General features: G+C 55.5%; 6 protein-coding genes across 6 annotated transcripts in view; 2 read left to right on the top strand and 4 right to left on the bottom strand.

The window, feature by feature from the left end:
* Nucleotides 1-53, top strand: part of GLRG_11038 (glycosyl hydrolase family 7) — a gene marked incomplete at both ends in the record, with an annotated part of 1,677 nt that extends 1,624 nt beyond the window's left edge. Inside the window, one exon of the mRNA XM_008101759.1 lies at nt 26-53. Within this exon, the coding sequence (XP_008099950.1) occupies nt 26-53 (28 nt within the window). The remainder of the gene's footprint in view (nt 1-25) is intronic.
* Nucleotides 54-2,716: 2,663 nt separating this feature from the next.
* On the bottom strand, nt 2,717-5,727 carry GLRG_11037 (fungal specific transcription factor domain-containing protein; the record flags this gene model as incomplete). The annotated part of the gene is made up of 4 exons (XM_008101758.1): nt 2,717-4,064; nt 4,122-4,863; nt 4,916-5,420; nt 5,521-5,727. The coding sequence occupies 4 exons, from the start codon at nt 5,725-5,727 to the stop codon at nt 2,717-2,719; spliced, it is 2,802 nt and encodes a 933-aa protein (XP_008099949.1).
* Nucleotides 5,728-7,458: 1,731 nt separating this feature from the next.
* Nucleotides 7,459-7,764, bottom strand: GLRG_11036 (uncharacterized protein; the record flags this gene model as incomplete). Its single annotated transcript, XM_008101757.1, has 1 exon — nt 7,459-7,764. One exon carries the CDS (start codon nt 7,762-7,764, stop codon nt 7,459-7,461), a length of 306 nt encoding a protein of 101 aa, XP_008099948.1.
* A 3,216-nt stretch (nt 7,765-10,980) lies between these two features.
* Nucleotides 10,981-13,486, top strand: GLRG_11035 (fungal specific transcription factor domain-containing protein; the record flags this gene model as incomplete). Its single annotated transcript, XM_008101756.1, has 6 exons — nt 10,981-11,050; nt 11,113-11,132; nt 11,213-11,313; nt 11,371-11,592; nt 11,646-12,260; nt 12,319-13,486. 6 exons carry the CDS (start codon nt 10,981-10,983, stop codon nt 13,484-13,486), a joined length of 2,196 nt encoding a protein of 731 aa, XP_008099947.1.
* A 229-nt stretch (nt 13,487-13,715) lies between these two features.
* Nucleotides 13,716-15,666, bottom strand: GLRG_11034 (uncharacterized protein; the record flags this gene model as incomplete). Its single annotated transcript, XM_008101755.1, has 5 exons — nt 13,716-14,137; nt 14,235-14,873; nt 14,977-15,241; nt 15,359-15,557; nt 15,635-15,666. The coding sequence occupies 5 exons, from the start codon at nt 15,664-15,666 to the stop codon at nt 13,716-13,718; spliced, it is 1,557 nt and encodes a 518-aa protein (XP_008099946.1).
* A 2,493-nt stretch (nt 15,667-18,159) lies between these two features.
* Nucleotides 18,160-20,553, bottom strand: GLRG_11033 (uncharacterized protein; the record flags this gene model as incomplete). The annotated part of the gene is made up of 2 exons (XM_008101754.1): nt 18,160-20,254; nt 20,384-20,553. 2 exons carry the CDS (start codon nt 20,551-20,553, stop codon nt 18,160-18,162), a joined length of 2,265 nt encoding a protein of 754 aa, XP_008099945.1.
* Nucleotides 20,554-21,176: the final 623 nt, after the last annotated feature.

Below are 21,176 nucleotides of genomic sequence, written 5' to 3'. Positions count from 1 at the left end.
AAGCAGCCTTACTCGCTTACCCCAGCGTGTTTAATGGCACTTGCCGACCGTAGTGGGGATTGTCCCGCCAGCCTAAACCATTGTATGTGCTCCGGTTCGTTGAAGGGTCCGTGGCCAATATAGCGCATCAGGTCCGACCCGTGCCACTAGCGCCATTAATAAAAAACGGCTAGCTCTGCGAACGCTGTTTGATTGCCTTCGCAAGCTACCAGGCTCATAGTGCCGGGTACACGTCCTCAGGGGACTACTCCCAGTGCAGGGCACTTAAGCTGAGTTTGTGCGCCAGAGCAGCCAAGAGAAAAGAGATCCAATGGACCTATGCATACCTCTCTCGCCCTTCTCTTTCTTCTTTCTTTCCTGAGACGTGCGGGGGATAAAAGAGGAGTCGACGAATCAATGTGGACCCATCTCCTATGAAACGACTGCATACGCACATCTTCATGTACATATTCTTACATTTCCACGCGTCGGCGTGTTTCTCGCGCCGGCGTCCTCAGTATATACAAAACATGTTTTGCTTGCTGAACTTACCTGGCCTTGCGGTGACTCAAGTCAATGCTCCCCCCATGTCACAGGCTGCGCAATGCATATTTCGTGAATCAAAACACTCGACCAACCCAAGGTGTCCGACGGCCATGTGCATCGCGAGCACGCAAGTCACGGCCAGTGGGGCGATATTGCATAGATGAACTTGTGGGAAGGGATAGAATTCTGCAATGTATACCGACTGGAGCAGATCATCATCTCAGTGGAAGAAACCCGGAACTCTGGATTGTCAACCTTTCCCACCGGGCGGGTAACCGGTCTGATCTTTCCTCCCCAAACAATCGAAAGCCTGCGGTGTCAGTTTCCATGACTGGTGGGGGAGACGGACCGTAGGTTTCTCCCCCCTTCGTGACCGTATCGACTATCGAGGTACTTGAAGATGATGTGATGCGTGAGGGTTGGAGTGTGTGTTTCTTGGTGTGGCGCGAGGGCAATTCACAATCTTGCCCGGGTTTGTCTTAGCTGGTTCTACCCTGACCCCATCGAATGGATTGGCCTGTGTCTTGCGGTTTGTGATGAGTGCCGTTCCACTCGAAATGCCCATCGGAGTCAGCGTAAGCTTCGATAGAGACTTGGCATGTCGTCATGCCTCCACCAGCTCCCGAGAATAAAGGAACAGGTCCAAGTCAGGGGGTGTCGATGTCAGTGATATGTGCCGCCGCTTTACTATGTAGTAGATCCACGATAGACCGAAGTGGCCTAGGATTTGCCGAGGCAAGAAGCTCCGAACCATGTTGCGAAAGCATAGTCAAAGACTATGTTGGTTGTTGAGTGGAAGCTGCGGATTGACCAGGAATTACGCCCGTCTAAAGACGCGTTGGTACCCAGTTCGGTTTCCCGAGAGATTGTGATGGGAGGGTGTGATTCGAGGACATGCTGCCAAAGGCCGGGGACCGATGGGCATGGAGCAAAGTGCCGGGTTCCAATCTGAGCAGGTTTGCTAGACGGGCTTACCACCGGGTCAAAGCCATAGAACGCAGTAGAAGTGAGTCGTGGAGGAAGGCGATGATGAGCAACGATTTGCCTCAACGTTGGTCGTTCACCCGGAACGATGTGGTGCGGTGCAAATGCCGCATGCTCTCCGCTAACGCGGCCGATCCGCGCGAGCTACCAGGAAGCGGCGTAGCTTTTCCGATGGAATGAGGTATTGTGTTCCTGCGAGATGATGCCCCCTTCCCACCCTCCGGGGCGAAAAGGGTTGATGGCGAAAAGTGGAAGTGGGTAAAATAAGTACCTGCCTACCTTGCTTGGGATAGATAACACTCCCCAGACACACGAGACGCAGTTAGGGAAGGAGCAGCAGAACTATACGTGCCATCGCTCCTGCCTCCCACCTACCTCACCTACCTAGGTAGTAAAAGCGTGCAGTGGTGTGATTAGGGACTCTAGTTGTAATAATAATATGCAAACAAACACAACAACACCCTACAACTCAAAGCAACTCAGGTACCCCAACTAATCATCTTAAGTGTCTTAGGTCTAATTAGGCTTTTAATACTAATCAGAATCCTTGAGGCTTAATTAGATAGGGCAGAAAGCTCCCTATTACCTAAGTTATCACTTGTCGGCCAGGTCAAGTAAGAGGTAAGGCTCTTAATCAATAATTTCAAGAAAGAAGGATAAATCAGAGTAAGAAGCATGTTAATTCTCTATCTAATACGGCTGATCAGAAGGTTCTTATACTTTCTAACCCTGATCAGCCTCTCCTTCCATCCTGTAACCAATAAACAAACATAATCCCTGTCCCCGCTCCAGTAGGTACTGGGTTGGTGCGTCGTCGGGTGTACCGAACGACGTAGCAGCCAGAGAAATCTCCTTCCCTCCTTCCTACAGGGTGCTGCACATGATGTCCACAATGCCCATGCAATTCAGAGCCGCGATACCCGATGATGGCGGATGGATCTTGTGGTACGTAATCGTAAACCGGCATCCCTTTCTAACGCAAGTGCATTCATTAACAGTTCTGTCCCTATTACACCGAGCGGCAAGTGCTGTCCGCAAATCCCGTACACCAACAACTATCGCTCTATCTTCCAAGACTCCGTGGTATATACGCGCAGGACCCGTACCCAACGCGGAAGAAAAAAGAAAGATATCGTAAAACGCAAAAAGCCTGCAAGATCCCATATAGCTTACTAGTTGTCCTCCCGCTTCCGAGACCCCTTCTGCTTCATGCTTGAGCCCAGTTGCTGCCCCCAGCGTTTGGAACACCGTTCATGCCCATGAGTAGGGCGTCAATATCGCTCATGCCCTCGTTCTCGAGCGCATTCATCAGCTCAATCTGCTGCTGCTGGCTAAGACTACCCTGTCGCTCCTGCGACCAGTTGAACGATTGGCCACCAAAATGGTCAAGTCCCATGCTGGCGCTGTGCGGATGCAAGCCGTTGACCGGTAGAGGGTCTCCAAAGAAGCTGTTACCCATCGAGTTGAAAGGATTGGGGTTAATGAAAGGGGCAGGCGGGTCGAACCAGTCCGTGCCTGAATTGTAGTTGGGCAGAGGCCGTTGAGGGCCGGCGGGGTTCGACGTCGGGAGAGGGGCATAATTATGCGCCCTGCCTCCCAGACCCGGGACGGGCGGCGGGGGAGGTGACATATTCGTGCTGTGTTGGGCCATATTCGGTGTACCGTGCTGGAGGCCGAGGGGCGACGAGTGCGACATTGCGGGGGTTCCCATCGGCGGGGGCGAGATGGTCGAACTGGACGGTGTTCCGACATGCCCACCCATTGAGTCTGGCGGCGTAGGCATCGCGTTATTGATAGTGCTGGGCGGCGATGACGACGACGTATAGGCCGGCGTGGTTGTCGCCGGCGGGGTGGAATCATCGAGTGGTGACTCGGGAGGGTACGTGGAAGAAAGCCGACGTCCCGTGTTTTCGTTGGAAGAGCCCCAGATTGAGTTGGACCGGAAAGTCGGGTGAGGGGGGAAGTTGGGATCCCACTGATACGTATTCATGGATTCGGGCGTTGCGTCAAACACAAAGTTGAACTGAGGCGGGTTGTGGGGCGGGTTGACCTTGAATGACGGTCCACCACCAGGTGCCGTCGAGGCAGAAGCCTCAGAGCCCTGCGGCGAGTTTCCGTCGAAAAGCGACGGTGGAGTGGTAAACGTGCTGGACGATTGCATTTGAGGGGTGTCTCTGGCTTCGTAGCTCTGCAGGCAGGCCTTGACGAAGATGGAATACAGTTGCACAGCCTGGGCGGTTCCTGGCCACCGCTCCGTGCACTGTTCCAAGATGTCTAGCGTCTGGTCGCCCAACTCCTCTACTTCCTCCCTAGGGTGTGCTTGCCGGATTTCAGGGTAGGACACGGTCCATAGCAGCGTGTTGAGAGACATGTACAGGTTCAAGAGGAAGATCCAGGTGATGTCAACGGCCGCCTTCTCCATCTGCTGCTTCGAAAGATTGATGATGTATGCCGCGCCCTCGAAGCAGATGCCAGCGGCCCGTGGAGACGGTCTGGGTACCTGCGGAGATGGGCGGTAGAGGAAGATGCGCATCTGATGGTATCGCCCGGTGAACCTGAAGGTGGAGGATTAGCTTGGTCCCTCGCCAACACCACCGGACTGTTGTGCTTACCATGGTCTACACCACGCCGGGTTCTGCGGTGAGGAATCGATCCAGTTCTCAATGTCTCTTTCCATCTTGGCGAACCAAGGGTGATTCTCGTCCCTGGGCTCGTCGCGCTTCTTCTCGTACAGCACCCTCCTGATCTCGGCCTGCTCCATGCGCATCTTGAAGAAGTGCAAAGCGACCAGCTTCTTCTCGCTCGGAGGTCCTTGGCCAATGCCGTCGACCGTGATGTACTCGTCGTCGACGGTCGCAAACGGCTCGACATCCATGCGGTCGTCCACCTTTGAGAATCCGTTCGGGCGGCCCATGCTGTGCGCCAGACCGGCCTCCATGGAGGTGATGATGTAGGCCAGGCGACGGCGCATATCGAGGGTCAGCGGGTCTATCGAGTAGCCCGCAGAGATGGTCTTCTCATCCGTGAGGCCCTCGGCCTGGCAAACGCGGGTGGCGAGTCCCACCATGTAGTACACCGCGGTTCTGGTCGGTGTCAGGAGGGAATACTGGCCAATCATTGCTAGACTCTGGAGGGACTTCAGATCCTTTGGCCGGACGACCTGCTCAAAATGCTCCATGGCGGCCAAGTAGTAACTATCTGCGAGACCAGCGTACTGGGGGTCCAACTTTTGCAGGCTGATTGCAAAGACCATGCGGACAATCAGGTTCTTGTAGGGGTCTTGGTCTCCCGCATACACAGCCTCGAGATCTTCCAGGAATTGTTTCTCGTGCAACGTGGGCCAAAACACTTGGGCTGTAACGGCGTCAGTCGGCTCGTTTGCGGGTGACGGAGAGAAAGGACTTACATCGCTGACAAAAGACATCCACAAGCTTGTCTGCGACTGGCCTGTTGGGCAAGGCTTGGGCAGGGTGGGCGCTGATCAGGGGATAACTCTTCTTCCTGTCCCTCGTCATAACGATGGACTGCATGCGCGTCATCCGCCTCGCGCGAACTTCGGGTATCAACTCGGATATTCGCTTCGAATCGGTGAAGAGCTTTGCGCCTTGGACAAGCAACCGGGTCATTGCGATGCCGCTACTCGGGCCCAGGTAACGGGGTGTCTCGTCGGTGTCATTCAAGCGAACCAGACCCCCAGGGCGTACAATGTCTTCGTCGACATGGGAGAAGTCACTGTCGTCGTCGGTGTACTGGCGCAGCTCGGCCTCGAGTGCGCGCACCTTTTCCTGGAGCTTGATGACATAGTTGCGGTTGATCTTCTTTCCTTTGGTGGTGTCAAAGTATTCGCAGACGGAGCCGGCCCGCTCGCAAGGCAGACAACGGGGAAGAGTAGGATCGCATCTCGTCTTGCGCTACGAAGGAGAGAAAGTTAGCCGTGATCTGGGTCTATCGTTTCGTATGGTGGGACGGCTCAAGAGGGACCGGACGTGCAAGAGCCAGGATTTTACGTACCTGACGACAGCGACAGCAAGCCGTCAAAGTATGTGCAATGCGATTTGAAGTGGCGTCGCTTTCGGGATCTTCGCGACTGGCAGTGGGAGGGCGCGCACCGCCCGGATAGAATTGCGGGGGAGGGTTAGGAGACAGATGATGATGGTATGGCAGGTTTCGAGGCATCATGTTGCCCAGGCCATGGCGGAAGACAGCTGAGGCGTCCATGGGCCTGTTCGAAGACTGAGGCTATTCCTCAGTCCAGATGGCGGATTTGGAAAAAGACTTGACGACGAAGGAGATCGGCGGGTTCGGGCTCTTCGTCCCGTAATTTTTCCTCTGTGTCTCTCGCTCTACACGTCGGAGGTATCTTGGGAAGTCGGGGCGTGCAGAGGGGTCGAAAGCAGTGAGGTTTACGATGCAAAGGTGTACGTTGCTGAGGATATCGGGCAGGCGCAAGAGCAAACAGAAATTCTCATGATTCGGCGGATGAAGACCAATCGAGACTCGAGGGTATCGTGCACTATAGGTATGGAGTTGGCTACGTCGTCGCGCGGACTCGACAAGTGGTTGATTATCCGGGACGTCCAAGAGGAGGCGAGCGACAGGAAGACGAGGTTCCACATTTAGGTCAAAGTACCTAGGTACCTAGGTAAGGTACATCGTAGGTAGGCAGCGAGTGGTGTATTGGTGCACTTTGCACATTCTCAGGGCCCAGTTGGCAGCGGTAGGAAGGTGACAGGCCCGTCCAGGTAGGGCCGCGGTCGGATGGGATGGATGCTAAACTCTAGGTGGTGGAAGGGGGGGCGCTCTGAGCAACGGTACATGTGCTGAAGGGGCTAGAAAGTGTGGACAGATGTATACTTGCTAGCGTAATGAGATTGGTAGCGTAGGGCTCCGACCCATGTCTACTCGTCATCCTGGCTGTTCATTCGCTAATCAGGGAAAGCGGACTGAGCGAGCTGGCAAGGTTCGCGGGTATGTACCAGGAGCCAGGAGGCAGTACGAGCGTTTCAGAACCATTACGGCGGGGACCCCACCCCCTTAGCGGAGCTAGGTTTAAGACTGGACGACAGATCATGGGTGTCTTGTCTAGATGTACTATGTGTGTACGGAATGCGGAATGGATGTGAAATGACACCGGCGAGAACATGATACCTAGGCTAGGTAGGTAGTTCATGTACTGTACGGACACTACGTTTCGGAGATGCTGTCGCAAGTCGTGTTTGCAACCCAGAACTGCCTGTACATAGCAAATGCACATGTACTGCGCCCGCACAGTTCCTCAAACTTGCTTCATCATAGGTAGTATATGTACCTGCCATTGTCCATCACACGTGCACGGACCATACCAGAGGTAGTTATGGACCAAGATGGGTCGACAAACTCGTCGTAGTAACAATTGTTATGAATGAGCGAATGTTAGTACTACCTGGAACGATATTATTGGGATCCGCGAGGTTCTGACGGATTCGGAATGGGTCGTTGGTTGTCGAGCACGTATGAACAAGCATACGTGATATGAGCAATGTACACTACTAGAATAAAATACGTCGTATCTACAGGTATATGTAAGAGTGTAGGTGGCCTTGGCAGGCGAGGGTCTTGCCTTGAAGACTGAATATACCCAACTGTGAAAAGATGACTAGTCATATGGCGCTGCCGACATTCTCCTTGCTGTACGGATACATGGCTCAGCATTGCCTTGTTTTTAGCCCAACAACCGGACAAGGTATGTCCGGGTCGACGTCCCGGCCGCCTCTCAAGCTTCCCCAGGTACGGAATGCCATGCACTCACTCACTTACTCCTTCCTCCAGGTGTAGCAGGTGTGTTCCTACCTTACCGGTAGGTGTACGGAGTACGTACCTACTACTCATGGCACGTGTGCGTTGTGGCGGGCCCTGCCCCATAATATGCTTCGATGCCCCTTCCATGCCCCCTCTTGTCGGATAATCTGATCATTTGATTCGCCAACGTACCCACTTGGAAGGGCAGTTTGGGCCTTTCCCTTCCTGACCGATACCGAGAAGGAAGCAGGCACCAGGCAAGAGGGGAAGGAAGGGGGCTGTTAGGTCAAGGAGGATGCGAGCAAGAGTCATGGTTGGCGTGATGATCCTCGTCCCTTCCTGTCTGGCATTTGCATCTATCTCATATCTCATCCATTCGTGGCTTGTCTTGTCGTCTTGCCGGTATTCCATTTCATCTTCCTTGGTCGGACCTCTGTCTGCCACCGCCGGCCTAACGCCATCCTTCTCGACCGACATGCCATTGACGGCTACAAGTGGGTGCTACTTAACGCTCTCTATTCATGGGCTCGTCCATGTCTCATCTCTTCTGTTTTCGATTCGAAGCAGCGTTTTGGGAAGCCGCCGTACGAGATGCGACGAACCCATAGAGCGAACCCATTGCATCCACCTCAATGTGCCTTTAGTGTAATGACGGCGACTCATGACTAACTGCCGTTAACCACGCGTCGATGGAGGTAGCATGCTTCTGTGGAACGGGGAAAGGGTCGGGGACGAATCTGCCCCGTCGTCACACCGTCTCTTGACCCGCGCATGTCCGCCCACTCGCGGCTCTGTCCACCCACGCTACGCTAGGTACTAGATATACCTACCTACCTATCCGTACACTACCTGAAAACAACATCGACTACTGGCGGCTGCCCCGCCCTAGACCTCATTCTGAACGATTCCCGTTGCATGGAAAGCTTTTTCTGGACACAGCCCTGGTTCTGTCTACAAGTAGACTAGGTGGAAGCGACATTGCCCTTTTGCGAGTTGGCAGCCAGCCTTGTCAGCTCAGATCTCGACCAAAGTATTCGTACAAAGATCGAGTGTTGCCTCGATTGACTACAACCCCACAGGATAGTGCCAGGGGCATCCTCACCGTGCGCTGCTTACTTCGCGAAATCTCACGGATGATCTTTGCCGCTAAGAGAAAGAGAAAGGGGAAGGGAAAAAACGTAAAAAAAAAAAAAAAAAAAAAAAGCTTCCCCAAGAAAGACGGCAGGAAATTTGCGCAAATAAACAGCGGCTTGCAAAGTTTCAAAATACTATATTATAGCCTTGGGGGCGGAAACAGCGTCGTGCCTTGCATGGAGATGCCATTGTCATGGACCTCCAAGTTCAGGGTGGGCAGATGACTTCCGCTCATGCCGCAATGCATCTCAATGCTTCTCCCATGGTGGGTGCTCCGTTTACGCCATGATTGCGATGGGTATTTTCTTCTTCCTCTTCTTCTGCTTCTTCTTCTCTGAGGGTTTAATCTTGTCCCGTCCTTTTCCCTACCTTCCCACCTTCCAAATCTTCAATTGGATTCTTCTTTGTTTCTCTTTTGTACGTCCCATGTCGGTCACTACGACGCAAACGCGCTGCCCGAACCGACCGATTATCTCATGTAATTTTGGGGAGGGGGTGCCCCAAGAACGCTTGCCGGTTTTGGCCTTGGCCAGATGGTCAGCGTTGTCCACCAAGGTCTGGACCGCTGCTTCCCAAACGACGCCGGCCTGGCTAGCCGGCAGCCGTCCGCTCTCTTGGTAAGGGGTGACAGGCACCTGCTCTAGTCACCCATCGTCCGAATTCACGGTCATGGATTTAGGGACCGAAGGGTGATATCAACACGGTGGGATGTCGTGCATTGCGCCAGCAAGTCATCTGATGACATGAGAGGCGTGGGCCCAACTAGGTAGGCACAGGCGGCATCAAATACGCCTTTGGCTTCGCACACTGTACTCAACTAGATGGATATGTGATGTCTAGCCAATTACATCACGGTAGCTTCACCATGGGCATCAAGGTCGGGACTGGATAGCAAGCACAGTCGGTGCCCTCTTGAAAGCGAGACGAGTCCGAGCAGAACCTGTCAGGTTGGCAAGTACCCGGCTTGTTGGCCCTGTCCCCCCCCCCTTGCCGACGTCTCCTCGCGTTCGCGTTCGGTGACCTTCTATTTTTGTTCCAGAACATTGCATCTGCCGAGTTCAATCTAGCATGTCGGCGCGATGTATCCCAATTCCTCGTCTAAAGTCGGAGGGGCCGAACAGCAGCTTGACGGCAACCGCCTATGCAACAGAGCTAGTTCACAGAGATCCCTGAAACCCCTTGGGGGCTCAATATCCATCGATAAGCAAGTAAGTGGTGGCATCACCCGGCCAGGGGGGGTTGGAGGGGTCAAAATGGGGGTTTTATCTGGCAAGGCAGTAGCAGGGGCCAGGGGCGTTTTGCACGCACCCACCGGAGCCCACCCACCCAACTTCTGTCAGTCTTTGTCAGGCATTTCAATGGAGCCGGAGCCGGCCCAGGCGGGGTAAGCCTCGACGTTCAGTCGGTCGCACAAGAGAGGGGAAGGGGTACCAAATGTGCGTGTGCGGTGTGCATGTGTGTGTAGGTACTCGACTGTGCTGCCCATCTCCCAACAGTAATACACGTACTTGTACTGATGGGTAACTACCTCCCTTACACTGCCAGGTACTATGTAGATGGGAAACTACCAAGGTATTGATTGTACTTCGTACCTGCCTCTCTCCTTACCTACACAGCAGTACGTACCTGCTCCGAGTCCACTCCGGTACCGGTTGGGGTGCACAGACTTCATACAATCGGCAACTGATGGGACAGCACAGCTACTTGTCACTACAGCATGGCATACCTACCAATCCCAAACCACATCGTCGCTTGCCCTTCCCTGCCCTTCCGTGTCTCGCCTTTTGCCTAGTTGGGTCTGGTCTGGTCTGGCCTTGCCTCGCCTTGCCTTGCCTCGCCTCGCCTTGCCTCTCCTCGCCCTCGTCAGCTCCATACAGAATACTCGTCACGGGCGTTGCGGCAGCGCTCGCTACGCTACACTACGAACAAGGGCAGCCGGGTTGTGAGCGACTCGCGTGCGCGCGCGCGCAACCGTCTCGTCTCGGATGGTTGGTTGTCTGGGGCCTTGATACAGATACATACCTCTCAAGCGGTGTCCCTCCTGGCTGCGACGCCGTCTTCTGCTGCACTTCTGCACCGCAGATCAGCTTGTCACATTCTGATTTTGATCTTTCGACAGCCGCAACTAGCTTGCCTCGCACTTGCTGTCTTTGCGAGCACGCGCATCCAGCTGCGGAGCCCGCGCTTAGCCCCATCTATTTGCACACGTGGACTCGCTCGCCTATCTCGACCCCGACGACTTCACAAAGTCTCTTCAACCGCCGCCCGGCCCAAGGTCCGCCCGCATTGATTGATATCAACGACGTATCATCCATCTTTCCGCCCCCGTCATCGTGTTACTCGCCACACGGAATCCCCCCTTTGAGCAGACGTGCATTGCATACATTTTTTTTAGGGTTTCATTGGCCTCCTGGCCGCGACAGGACACGCAAGCTAGCTGCTCGCTCTCGAGTCCGACCCCGTGCACCTCCCACGACTCATCGTCAACTTCAAAAGCAGTTAGATAGCGCGGCCTCGGGCCACGGCACCTCGATCTTCCCATCGCCTCTAATCGCTGCAATGCCGCGCTCCAGCTTCTCCGATAACCCTCTGTTGCGGGTATCGCGGCCTGTCTCGGCCTGTTCGCGATGTGAGTCGTCATGATCGCGGCTGACTGCTTCTGTCTCATGCGAGGCTAATCTTGCCCCACAGGTCGAGCCGCCAAAGTCAAGGTATCTATCCCTTCGTCAGCTCCTCAGCCTTGATGAATCATTGCATCGGGCTCTTGCTAACACATGACCTGCCATCTTAGTGTGATGGAAAACTACCTGCCTGCACTGCTTGTGAGAAGGCCGGCCGTGAGAATGAGTGCTCCAGCGCCAACGACCAGTTCGCCAGGGGCAAAGAGAGGAGGTAATTTGATCTGCCCCGAATCTCTCTCGGGCTTGCATCCAACTAACATCATGTCAGTTATGTTGCAGCCCTGGAGCTCAGAGTCGAGAAGCTGGAAAAACGATTGGCATTTGCCAGGTCGCGCAAGGCGTCGGTCAGCCTCCATGATGTCGATGAGGCGGTGGCACCCACAGACCGAAAGGACTCCCTGGCCAACATTCGAGCTGCCATTCATCGCAAGGCTGCACGTAAGAGGGAGGACTCTGATGTCAACTCGCTCGTGTCTGACTTTGGCTTTCTGTACGCTACTGTTGGGTGAGACTTGCCGTTCCATCAGCGCTGACATCTTACAGGTCCGTCAATGCAACGACTCGTGATTTTGAGCCATCGGTGAGCGGCATGACGTTTGCTCGACTGGTACTGGCCGCCGCAACTAATGACGAGGTCCCCGACCCCACGGAAGACAGTTTCCCGACAAGGGCTGAGGCCTTTACCACGGTCCAGTACTACATGGCCAACATCTACACATTATTTCCTTCCTTCTCTGAGACGCATCTGCTTACAGTTCTCGACGATGTCTACCAGCAAGACGAGAGGGTCAAGGAGCGTCTTAAAGATGCTGATTTCTGGCTACTGTACATGGTTCTTGCTATTGGATATATCGCTCAATGCAGGGACAAGCAAGACAAGTACTACCGTGTCGGACTTGACTTCGTCGCCCGCGCGCTCCCCTTTGCTGATAAGGCCTTGATGCCGGGTTATCCTACCCAAATCCAGTCACTCATTCTTTTCACGCAACTCTCAATGCTCGACCCCAGCCACTTTGACAGCTGGTATTTGATCGGCTTTGCAAGTCGGGCGGTGGTCGATCTAGGGTTCCATCAGGACCCGCCTCAGCTACAAGTCCCTGACAAGGCTGCGCTTGATCTTAGGAGGAGGATGTTTTACAGCGTCTACGCTCTCGACAGGTAAGTCCCCGCCATCGAACACCAAAGATCTTTTACAGTACTCTGACGTTGCTCGTAGAACTATCAGCATGACCCGCACCAGGTCGTTTTCCTTCACCGACGACTCGATCAATGTTGAGTATCCTAGCAACTCCGGTTTATCTGCAGGGCCCATCACCGGCCCCCAGTCGGCAGACTCGGCTCTGGCGCTGTTCCAGCTCCGGCGCCTCCAATCAGAATGGTATCAAATGCTCTTTCAGGCAGACTCGGCGTCACTCCCCGATGCTGCCTCTTTTATTTGGCAGATGTGTCTCGAGATGAGGGAATGGCACGAGTCGTTGCCAGATAACCTTTCGTCCGGCATCCGTGAACTTTTTGAGCTCGAGCTGAGATACAGCTACATTTACTGCCTCACACCTAGTGATCGGTCACCCCATCTGACTGACTATTCTCGGAAGCTTATTTTCGAACACGCTATCTCTTACATGAACACCATCCACAACGTCATTCACAATGCTACAAGTACGGCATTCTACACCTCGTTGGATGCTCTCAAGGTCTACTTCGTGGCCATGCAGTTTCTCACCGTCTTGAATGATGCCCGTGAGCTGCTCATCTCTGAGCAGAGAATCATCCCGCCCATTACCCGTCCAGGCACGGCGCCGCCGCCGCCCCTTCCGCACCGCCCTATTGGTGGCGAAGACAGCCTGGATAGAAGCATACGATGCCTGCAGCAGATCTTTGAAACGCTCGGCACGTGTTCCCAGCGGTGGGATATCGCCTCTCAGTTGAAGACGACCTTTGAATCCATATCTTCGGAACTCTTCTCCTGGCTGCAGGTTCGCCGACAGATGAGGGAACAGGGGCAGGTACCGCAGCAGCAGCAGCAACATGAGCAACAGCAACATCAACATCAACAGCAACATCAACAACATCAACAGCAGCAACAACAGCAGCAACATCAGCACCATCAGCACCACCAGCACCATCAACCGCAACCACAACCTCAACAGCAACATTACCAACAACGCCAGCAGCCTCCCCCGATGCCTCAAGGACCCTCACATGCTCAACATCCATCCTACCCTCCCCATCCTCACCCTCAAGTCCTCGTGGGCCCACCTCAGATGCATATGCAAGGCATGATACAGTCTCAGTCTCAGCAACCTGTGATACATTACAGATGGTTCGATGGGACGGGGCCGACGATGCCTGGCTCTCCAGGACAGGGCGGCCCATCCATGTGAGCCGATGGAGTTTTGAAAGAAAATGGTTCGATCTGCACATAGATAGCTCAGTATTCCCCATGTATTCTTATGTCACTAGGCATCGTTGCCTGCAAATAGGATTCGGCTTAATTTCATATTTTTCCTGTAGCCAAGGCCCAAACTTCTCTCGTATTGTGATTCGATAATAATAGTACATCAATGTGTATTGAATATCACGCACTTTACAACCATGCACTCGACGCCCCTCTCAAACACCCTGCCCCCTCTCGGACTGCTGCACCTCGGCGCTGTTCTTGCTCCCCGCGGTGATGGCCGACCCGTGATGGCCGCCGCCGCCCGACTCCTCAGCGCCCATTATCTGGCCGCCCTTTTCGGTGTGGTCGACGCCGCCGAAAAGGGCGTCCATCTGCTCCAGCGGGACCTGCTTCGTCTCGGGGACGCAGAAGTAGACGAAGGCACCGAGGACCATGTTCATGGCCATGAAGAAGAAGAGGCAGCTGAGGCCCGCGTTGGCGAGGAAGGTCGGAAAGAACTGCTGGAAGATTGTGTTGGCGACATTTTGCATCTGCGAGCACATTCCGACGGCCTGCGCGCGCACGTTGACGGAGAAAATCTCGGCCGTCCACATCCAGGTCGTCGCGCCCCAGGTCGGCTTATAGAAGAAGATGACTGCGGGGCCGTGGTTAGCTTGACGGTGATTCTCTTTTTGCTTTTCTGCCCCCCTTCCCTCTCCTTTTTGGGACACGAGACGGAATCGATGGCTTACATAGGAAGAGCAGGAAGACGATGGCAATCCCGGCGGGCTCGCTCTTGGTCCCGTCCGCAGCTGTCGGCGTCTTTAGGCCGACGATGGGGACGATTAGCATGCAGACGGCCATGCCGGCGGCGCCGACGAGGAAGAGCCAGCGGCGACCGAAGCGGTCGGCCGTCCACATGGCGTTGAGCGTGAAGAGGATGCCCATGGTGGCGTTGAGGGCGTTGATGAGGTTGATGGTGTCGGTGGAGGGCCAGACCTTCTTGTAGATGGCGGTCGAGTACGAGTTGAGGGTGCCCTGGCCCGTGAGCTGCTGGCCGACGTTGAGGGCGAAGGCGAGGTAGAGGCGCTTGCGGACGGAGGGGTCCCGGAAGAGGGCGGCGTAGCTGCTGCGGCTGATGGCCTCCTTCTCGTACTCAATGGCCTCGCGGATCTGGAGGAGCTCCTCCTCGACTTCGTGCTCGGTGTCGCGGATGCGCATCAGGGCGGCGCGGGCGGCTTCGACGTTGCCGTTCTTCTGGATGTGCCAGCGCGGGCTCTCGGGCTGGAAGGGCAGGGCGGCTACGATGATAATGGGGACTAGCATCTGGAAGATGACGACCATGCGCCAGTCCCACTCGCCGAGCTGCTCGCGGCGCTTGGAGCACGCGTCTGCAGTCGGTATGTTAGCCTCGTGGCGGCGTCACGCGCATATAGCTGCTATGAGACACAAAAAAAAGGGGGAGAGAAGGGGGAAATGAGGGTTTATACGAACAGTTGATCCAGTAGGCGATGAAGGAGCCGACTGAGTAGTACATCTGCCAGCAGGTCATGATGTGGCCGCGGATCTCGGAGGGGGCGACCTCGCCGATGTACACGGGTCCGGCGGTCAGGGCCATGCCCTGGCCGATACCGATGATGACGCGGCCGGCGATGAAGACGCCGATCTGGTGGTGAGGGGTGAAGGTCTGCATGATGGTCGCGACGATGGTGACGATGCAGCCGATGGCCATGCCCCAGCGGCGCCCGAGGTAGTCAGCCTGTGACAAAGCTTATCAGCTGGCCGGCAGCTTTGAGGAAGGTCTACGACGGGGCAGTGCGCGTAACGAGGGGATGGGGGGTTGAGGGGGGGGGGGGGGTGGTTGAGGGTCACTCACGACGGGACCGCCGATGAAGAAGCCGGCAACAATGGCGCCAATGGTGTAGGCCGTGTTAATGAGGCCCAAGAGCTGAGTGTCCTTTTTAGGGTCGACGTCAACCCAGGCGAGCCAGTTCTGGGAGCCCTGGAGGGAGTTGAAGACGGACGCGTCGTACCCGTAGAGCACCATGCACATGGCGGCCACCAGGGAGATGTACCTGCGTTGCCATGGTCAGCATTTCGTGGTCCAGAGCCTCGGAGGCGTGGGGAAGAGAGAGCCTAGAGGTCGTCGCACCAGTTGTACACCCTTTTACCGGTGGGAGCCATCTTGACGATCTTGCTGTAAGACAACCTATAGACAGAGGGCGTGGGGGTGGGGGACGGAGAACAACGTCAAGAGAGAAACGAGAGGAGAGTGGTCGGGCAGCTCCAGCTGAGAGGAGGTGAGGAACCGTAATCAAGCAGTCGGCCGAAGGAGGATAGATAAGCTGGGACGTGTATCTTTAAAGGCTCAACAAGGACATCGGCCGGTCTCCGTCCAAGTACAGTAGTTATATTCCCCGCAAGAAACTCAATCATCCTTTCCCTCAAGTTCCCATCTCCCCTCGTCCCCCGGTCTGAGATACGATTAAATGGCTAAACAGAGACCGGAGATGGGCCGGACGCTTCGCCATAACTCTCGGGGAACCCTGTCTGGCCTAGCTAGCGTCGGCTTCGGGGGAGCGGAGGTGGATGTCTGTCAGGCGAGGCACCGAACATATGCATGGTATCAGCGCTTCGATTCCAGAGGTTCCCCTTCGTCGAAGCCATCACCGCAGGTACATGTCGTCAGATATGATATCTTCACGCCCGTCCACACATCCGCGGGCAACACGAGTCGAGCTGCGGGACAAGAGATGCGGCGACAGAAGCACGTCTCTTGGCGTGGTACAGACTCTCTCTCTCGTCTTCGCCCCTGGACGCTGTTCTCCCACACCCGGGAGGCGTCCGGACTTGCGGAGAAACCCCAAGTAGGACGTTCCACCAATAGGAGTTCTGCCTGCCGCTACATAACCCTGACAGTGGACAGGGGATCTGCAAGTGAGCCCGCCAAACATCCCCAAGACCACGGCGTAGTGGTCTGATCTGGGCTGGGCAAACGCTTGTTTTGTCAACGTCAAGCCCTCCACTCGACTCGCCCGCGAACCGCCACGGGTTTGTTTGTGCAGTCGCAGAATCATCGGCGGAGAGCTCAGCGACTTTGGATAAGGTACGGTGCGTCCCCCCTTGTCGCACACCCTCTACGGGTGCGCTTCCGGGGGGGGAGCTTGGCGTTGTTGATGGCGGCTGTTGCATGCGCGTTCCCCCTTCCAGTTCATGCCGGTTCCCGGCTCTGGCCACGCCTCCCCTGTGGAATGAGCATTGACTCTTCTAGGTGTACTCTGTGCTGTTTGCGCCTGTCGATTCACAAATCGGATACTCGAATGGGCTGGAGTTGCTTGACGCATGTAAGATTCTATTGAAGTTAATTGACGAAACCCATCTGGGTCCGTTGCCGAAGAACGCCGCGCTGTCTTCAACTCCCAAAAAGTGTGACACTACCCAAGACATGCCGCCGCGATGCTTGCAAGTTATCTCGGGGACCCATCAGCCCTGCAGTCATCTCGTAGACGGTCCGGTTCCAATGCGACGTGAATGGGACGGATTCGGCCGCCACAGAACCGCGGTTGCCGTGGAAGAAAGCTGCGCGTGCCGAGATGCCTTGCGGGGTTTTGGCATCAGCGACGTGTGGTATGGTATGAATCGTGAGAGACTCACAATCAGACGGTACAAGCCTCATGTCAGAATGCCCTTCGGTATTTACCTTGGACCATCAGGGCAGCCAAGCAGCATGGCCGTTCCCGTTCCGCGCATCCCGCGTTGGCGATGCAAGCCACCCGAAGCCCGCTGAGAGCCATGAGGCATGCATGCGCTTGATATCGCAACCCTTTTGCCCATCATCCAGCCCATTGTCACCGGCCTTCAAGCATCGTAACCGCTTGGTTGCAGGTCCTTGGCAGACGGCACTCCCCTGCCGTCGAGTCCTAGTAGCCTGGTGAGAAAACATGGCGGGCAATTTGGGCCGAAAATGATGAACAGCACAATCGCTTTCAAATCTCGACGGGGTGTGTGTATTTGCTGATGCTTGTCTCAAATCTTCATTGAATCCACATCTGGAACTATCACAGCGACTCCTGGCACCGTGACCTCCGCAACTCTCTCCCCCGTCTCACTACCCCCGGACCCAAGAGTCGATGCCACAGTCCGGGGACGCAAGGTCGAGTCTGCGAAATGAAGTCCGTCACGAAATTCCCACAAGTGTCCCCCGTTTGTTCAACCCCTGGGGAATGAGATCGCGGTGGGGGGGGAGGGGGGAATAGTCGTACTCACCCATGCGCACGCACAACCCCCATGCTAGTTAACAATCCCACCGCCGACCTCGCCGGGTTTATGGAGACAGGCGGACACGCATCTTCTCTGAGAGGCGAGAACCCAAAGTAAGAAGAATCGGGCTTGGGGAAACGGTCTCAGTCATACAAGGGATAACCCTCAACTTTGTTTCTGAGACGGGCATGCTTTTGACAAGTCGGATCTATAGCCATTGACCTGGCGAGGCATGTTCACTGGCAAGGTGCTGCAATCTGGTAGGCAGTTGGGCGGGCAAGGAATGCTGGGGCCGACTTTCCATTACCCCAGGCCGCTCATCGATTATCTGTGGCCAAATGCTTGGGTGTCGTGGGAGACATCTCCATGTTGGGGCAATGTCAACAAACAAGCCTTTGGCTCAACTAACTATCACTTTCAGGCGGTCGCGTCAACCGTCCGAGCAGCATCGCTGACGACCGGGTTGACATTACTGCTCGCTGCACTGTCCGCCCCCGTGGTATCCTTCGTCTTCTTCTGGCCAGACCTTTTCTTCCGCCTGGCGGTCCCGAGGCTCACAGCCGGAGCCTCCAATACCCATCTTGCGATGGCGGCAGCGCGCTCTGTCAAGATGGGGTACTCTCTCCCATCATCGACGCTCCACCGGCGCAAGGCGGGAGACGTTTGTCCGTTTCCTCCGGGCGCCGACGTTCCATTCGAGCCGTGCTTCAGTTTCACGAGGTAGTCGTGGTCTTCCTCGGCGCGCTTCTGGCGTGCGGTGATGGCCGCGCGGAGGCTGGCCTCGTCGGTAACCCTATCGTCGTTCAACGAATCCATGATGGCCTGCTGACGTACCCTTTCCTTACGCTGCTCCTCGCTCTCGCCTACGTCAGGCAACGTGCTCGTGTCTCTGGTAATGGCGGCGGCGGCGAGGGCGGCTGCTTTGGGGGACGGATGGGTCTTGCTCTGCTGCTCGGCGAGCGGTCCGTCAAGCGTCGGAAGGGGAGCAGGGGCGCAGAGCTGCTCCCAGGATGCGGCCATCTGGATCCAGTTTTGGGCCCTCCGCAGGACCTCGATCCAGTCTGCCCTTGCTGGGGACCTACTTGCTTGGAAAATCGGGTACCCATCAGCGAGGCGGGCAAGTCGGGCCACCATATACGCATGACGAAGAAGCTCCTTGGTGGACGTCTGGACCAAGCAGTGGCAAAGCAGCAAAGAATGGAGGGCGTCGGTCAGCAGCGGATGATAGGTAATGGCTTCAAAGCTACCTGGTTTCACCGGTTCCGATGAACGTGACACCTCCTGGGATGGGTAAGGCGGGATATCGGCAGGCGGGACAGCAGCAAACAGGTCGGAAAGAGGGTGTATCTTGTAGGGTGGCGGAATTCCCGTGTCCGGGACGCGAGGGTGGCGGATGCCATTCGCGGCGAGGTTGACCTTCTCAGTAAACTCCTTCGCTACTTTCAGGGGCATATCTGGTGTATAGTCGAACTGCGACAAATAAGCCATGTAATCCCGAAGCGCTCTCTTGGCGTATGTCTTGACCAGCTTGCGATGCTCCAGCCGCCTGGTTGCTTCCTCCTTGTCTGCCGCCGTGGGTTCCCGGACCTTCTCACCGACCACTGGTCCATTCTCTTGCTCGTATGCTGCATTCACGTTGTTCGCCCGTGCCGTCTCTCCATTCGCAGGAGTCGCTGGTAAGCCGTCAACCACGTGTTGGCAGGCAATGGTCAAGTATACTCCGGCACGTTGAAAGAGCAATTGCGTTTCCAAGCTGCTGGGCTGCTGTTCCTCTGTCAGAATCACGTCCTGGCTTCTGCGCGATCCGTTGACAAGCTGTAACCCCTGGGACGATGGCGTCTTGTGCAGTGGCTGATGGAAACGTTGCACTTGCAGCGCCGTGCTCAGGTCCTGCGCCGCTCCCTCGTAGTCGTCCTTGAATACTCGGACCGTAGCTCTGGTTCGCAGTGCCTCTCCCTCCGTCGGGCGCGCCGAGATGACCTCGTCCAGGGGCTGCAAGCTGGTGCACTCGGCCATTTGTCGCGAGGGTATCTTTTCGTGGAAAAAATGAACGTATTTGGCATCCGGGTCATCCTTGCTGCGTTGCAGCACAAGAGACCCAATCTCTTCAAGGGGCGAAGCGCCTTGCATGGTCGCAACACTACAAGCGATCTCGTCCAGACGGTATGCGCGGGAGAGCTTTTGGCTCGCCTGTTCTCTCATTCGAAATTTGCGCTCCTTGCTCAGCTTTGTACCGTGACCGTTACCCACCCCGAAGCCCAGCGATGACATGTGCCCATTGAGTCCGCCATGGATGTTCGTAAGCGTCGGCGAGGCTATATCGCTGGCCGCCCGGACGGCCAGGTTGGTGGCCTCGTCCACCAGCCGGCGGATCTTGAGGAGATCAAAGAATACAGCGGGATCGATCGGACGCGGTCGCGGGGTGTTGTAATTGATATTCGCGATGGTTTCAAGTATCTCGATGGGCATCTGCAGCCATGGACCGTGAAAGGAGGAAATGAAGCGCCAATGCCTGCCGCGCAATCTCTGTTAGTGACGGGTATCTCGTTGGGCGTTTTCCGTCCTAGCTGACGCCAATGGCGCATTGCCTTTGCTCCGACGGGGCAACCGAGGAACGATCCATGGGGGGGAAAGGACGGACTTATTGCGACATATGATAAGCGCAGGAGCTGTATCGGCAATTGCGCTTGCAGCCTTCTTAGCAGCCGAGTCCTTGACTGAGCCGTTTGAAGAGACTTGCGATGCGCTTCCGCCAGGCATACCCTCGCCGAACTCGTCCAACGCCGTCTGCTTGTTTTTTTTCTTGGCCATCTTTGCGCACAAAAGCTGGTAGCGATTCAAGTGAGATTTCGGGCCAACAAATGGGACCGCGGGAAGATCGTCAAGTTTCTTCAGGACGAACACGGACTCGAGGGACGGTGAAGGTGGGAGATTGATCGTCCAATTGTTATTCAGCTCATGGTAGCAAATTGTCCTTTCCGGCTCAGCTTGTTCCGTGTGCGCAATTTCGACAGCGAGCAAGCGACAATCCCGTTTCCAGCGTACGCGCGACAACATTCGGCTGTGAATTCCTCCCTCCCCACCCATCAATGAAGGAAGATGATTGTTCTTTCTTTCGAGGTGTCGAGGGGCAGTGGCAAAGAAGTAGTTCACGTGACCCATCACGTGACCCTGCGGATGCATAAGGGTCTCACCAACTTAGAGCAAGTTGATGTTGTGAGGATAAGTACCAAAGCAATGTGTTGTACGTTGTTCTATTAAGCCAAGTACATGTATTTTAGCTTCAAGTCACTCCACATGATAATTTCCTTTGAGAGCTGACTGAGAGGAGCCGATCTTTCGCAACCTAGTTGCATCATACATGATTGACCTATTACTACGATAGCCTGGGCGATTTGGGGTTTAGTTTAAGTACCTTCGCTTGAAGGCAGGTG

Source organism: Colletotrichum graminicola (assembly GCF_000149035.1).
Source record: "Colletotrichum graminicola M1.001 genomic scaffold supercont1.73, whole genome shotgun sequence".
Classification (NCBI taxonomy): Eukaryota; Fungi; Ascomycota; class Sordariomycetes; order Glomerellales; family Glomerellaceae; genus Colletotrichum; species Colletotrichum graminicola.
This window is presented reverse-complemented; position numbering and strand designations above follow the sequence as displayed.